Source organism: Morus notabilis, unplaced genomic scaffold (genome assembly GCF_000414095.1).
Source record: "Morus notabilis unplaced genomic scaffold, ASM41409v2 Scaffold677, whole genome shotgun sequence".
Classification (NCBI taxonomy): Eukaryota; Viridiplantae; Streptophyta; class Magnoliopsida; order Rosales; family Moraceae; genus Morus; species Morus notabilis.
The window spans coordinates 3,691-6,200 of record NW_010363200.1 but is presented as its reverse complement, the minus strand read 5'-3'; the positions used below and the strand labels follow the sequence as shown (position 1 = coordinate 6,200).

General features: G+C 47.6%; 1 protein-coding gene across 1 annotated transcript in view; it reads left to right on the top strand.

The window, feature by feature from the left end:
• LOC21395206 (DELLA protein GAIP) overlaps nt 1-1,572 on the top strand; it is a 2,210-nt gene extending 638 nt beyond the window's left edge. The window contains 1 exon segment of the mRNA XM_010103652.2: nt 3-1,572. Within this exon segment, the coding sequence (XP_010101954.2) occupies nt 3-1,450 (1,448 nt within the window). The 3' untranslated portion in view covers nt 1,451-1,572.
• Nucleotides 1,573-2,510: the final 938 nt, after the last annotated feature.

The following is a 2,510-nucleotide window of genomic DNA, read 5'->3' as shown; positions in this document are numbered from 1 at the left end:
CAATTTCGATCCCGTCATGGCGGCTCCCCCGCCTCTTGCTCCGGCGCTGCCGACTGCGACTGCGGCAACAGCGACGGCTCAGCAATCAGCGCTCGAAGATTCGTTTCTGGCTCCGGCGGAATCCTCAACCATAACCTCCGTCGATTACGATTACGATCTCAAAGCCATTCCAGGGAAGGCGATTTACAGCCAAACGCCGAATAATCTGGATTCTTCTTCTTCCTCCACCACCAGAGAGAGCAAGCGGCTGAAACCTTCCAACGACGTGGTTTCAACGGCGGCGACCGATTCGAATCGGCCGATCGTTCTGGTTGACTCGCAGGAGAACGGGATCCGACTCGTCCACGCCCTAATGGCCTGCGCGGAGGCCGTACAGTCGAACAACCTCAATCTCGCCGAAGTTCTGGTGAAGCAGATCAACTACTTGGCGATCTCCCAAGCCGGCGCCATGAGAAAGGTCGCCACCTACTTCGCCCAAGCCCTAGCCCGCCGAATCTACCGCCTCTACCCGGAGAATCCTCTCGACCACTCCCTCGCTGACTTTTTACAGATGCACTTCTACGAGACCTGTCCCTACCTCAAATTCGCCCATTTCACCGCCAACCAAGCCATACTCGAAGCGTTCCAAGGCAAGAAGAGAGTCCACGTTATTGATTTCTCCATGAACCAGGGGATGCAATGGCCGGCCCTTATGCAGGCCCTCGCTCTCCGTCCCGGCGGTCCACCGGCTTTCCGTCTCACGGGAATCGGCCCGCCGGCGCCGGACAACTCCGATCATTTGCAGGAAGTTGGCTGGAAGCTAGCCCAATTAGCCGAAACCATCCATGTCGAGTTTGAGTACAGAGGCTTCGTCGCCAACAGCTTGGCCGATCTCGACGCGTCCATGCTCGAACTCAGACCGAGCGAGACCGAGTCCGTTGCGGTCAACTCAGTTTTCGAACTCCACAAGTTATTGGCCAGACCAGGAGCTATAGAAAAGGTTTTATCGGTGGTGAAGCAGATGAAGCCGGAGATTGTTACTGTCGTAGAGCAAGAAGCGAACCATAACGGTTCGTTTTTCCTGGACCGGTTCACGGAGGCGTTGCACTATTACTCGACGCTGTTCGATTCTCTAGAAGGTTCGGCGAACGGGCAAGACAAGGTGATGTCGGAGGTGTATTTGGGGAAGCAGATCGCGAACGTGGTGGCGGCGGAGGGGGTTGACCGGGTGGAGCGACACGAGACGTTGGGCCAGTGGCGGGCCAGGATGGAGGGGGCCGGGTTCACGCCGGCCCACCTCGGGTCCAACGCCTTCAAGCAGGCCAGCATGTTGCTGGCCCTTTATGCTGGCGGAGATGGGTATGGCGTGGAGGAGAAGAATGGGTCTCTGATGTTGGGCTGGCACACTAGGCCCCTCATCGCTACCTCGGCCTGGCAACTCGCCGGGAAGAAGCCCGGCGTGGCTCCCTGAGTCGGGTCGACCAGATCCGATTTGTTGTTAACTTTTTTTTTTTGGGTGGTGGGGTTTTGCCAGCAAATGGTTGCCCTGCTGACATTGAGGCCCACAACAAGACCCATAATATTTTCACCACCTTTTTTTTTATTTTTTTTTTATTTTTTAAGTTTCCCATCTCTCTCCATTGTTCCTCAACTTTTTTTTTAGGTACTCTTCTTAGTTTTTTTCCTTTTCTTTTGGTTATTTGGGGTGGAATCTTTTTGTAATTTTTCTGGGTGAATCAAAAGGGCTATGTTTTATTGATGTTTATAACTTATATAGCTTTGTGATAATAAAAAGAACAAAATTAGAGCCTCTATTAACTTTTCTATTTTTTTTTTTTTTTTTTTTTTAAATTTCGGCAATCGCCAATATGTGATCACAGTGATTTTGGTTTAGTGGAATGGTATACAAGGACCAACAACTTTCAAGTCATAGGTAACATTATTAGTGGAGTGAAAACTTGGGGGCCAATGTAAAAAGTGCGAAACATAACAATATCCGAAACCCCAGTTTCTCTGCTTCTGCATAGGCTGGATTCCACTGATAAACAGAGGTTAGCTTTTCTTTATTCAATAATTGTATTTTTTTTTTATGTGGGGTTACTGTATTAGTGCAGTACGTGGGACCTCCAATGTGTTACTAAAAATGTGAACGTCGCTTTTATTATTTGCATTAATATACATGGAAAGAAGAAAGCTCATTGCGTATTTGAACAATGGTCACAACTTACATTAATTCAAAGTTGATTGAAACTATTGCATTCTCTAGAGGGAATACAAAAAGAAAAAGGAGAGTGGGGAAGGGGGAAAAGAGAAGAAAAAAAAAAAAAAAAAAAAAACTGCTCTTATCGAATCATCTTTTATGTCAGGAGGGAGGCACAATCATAAGAAAGTTAAAAAAGGTTCACTTATGTCAAATTCTTTATTGTGATACTCACTTTCCTGAAAAAGGTTGGACTTTTCTTGTGTAACTTCTTTTATTGTGATATTAATTCCCTCCCGCTTTATGGATTAATCTCTTGCTAAAGTTTTCT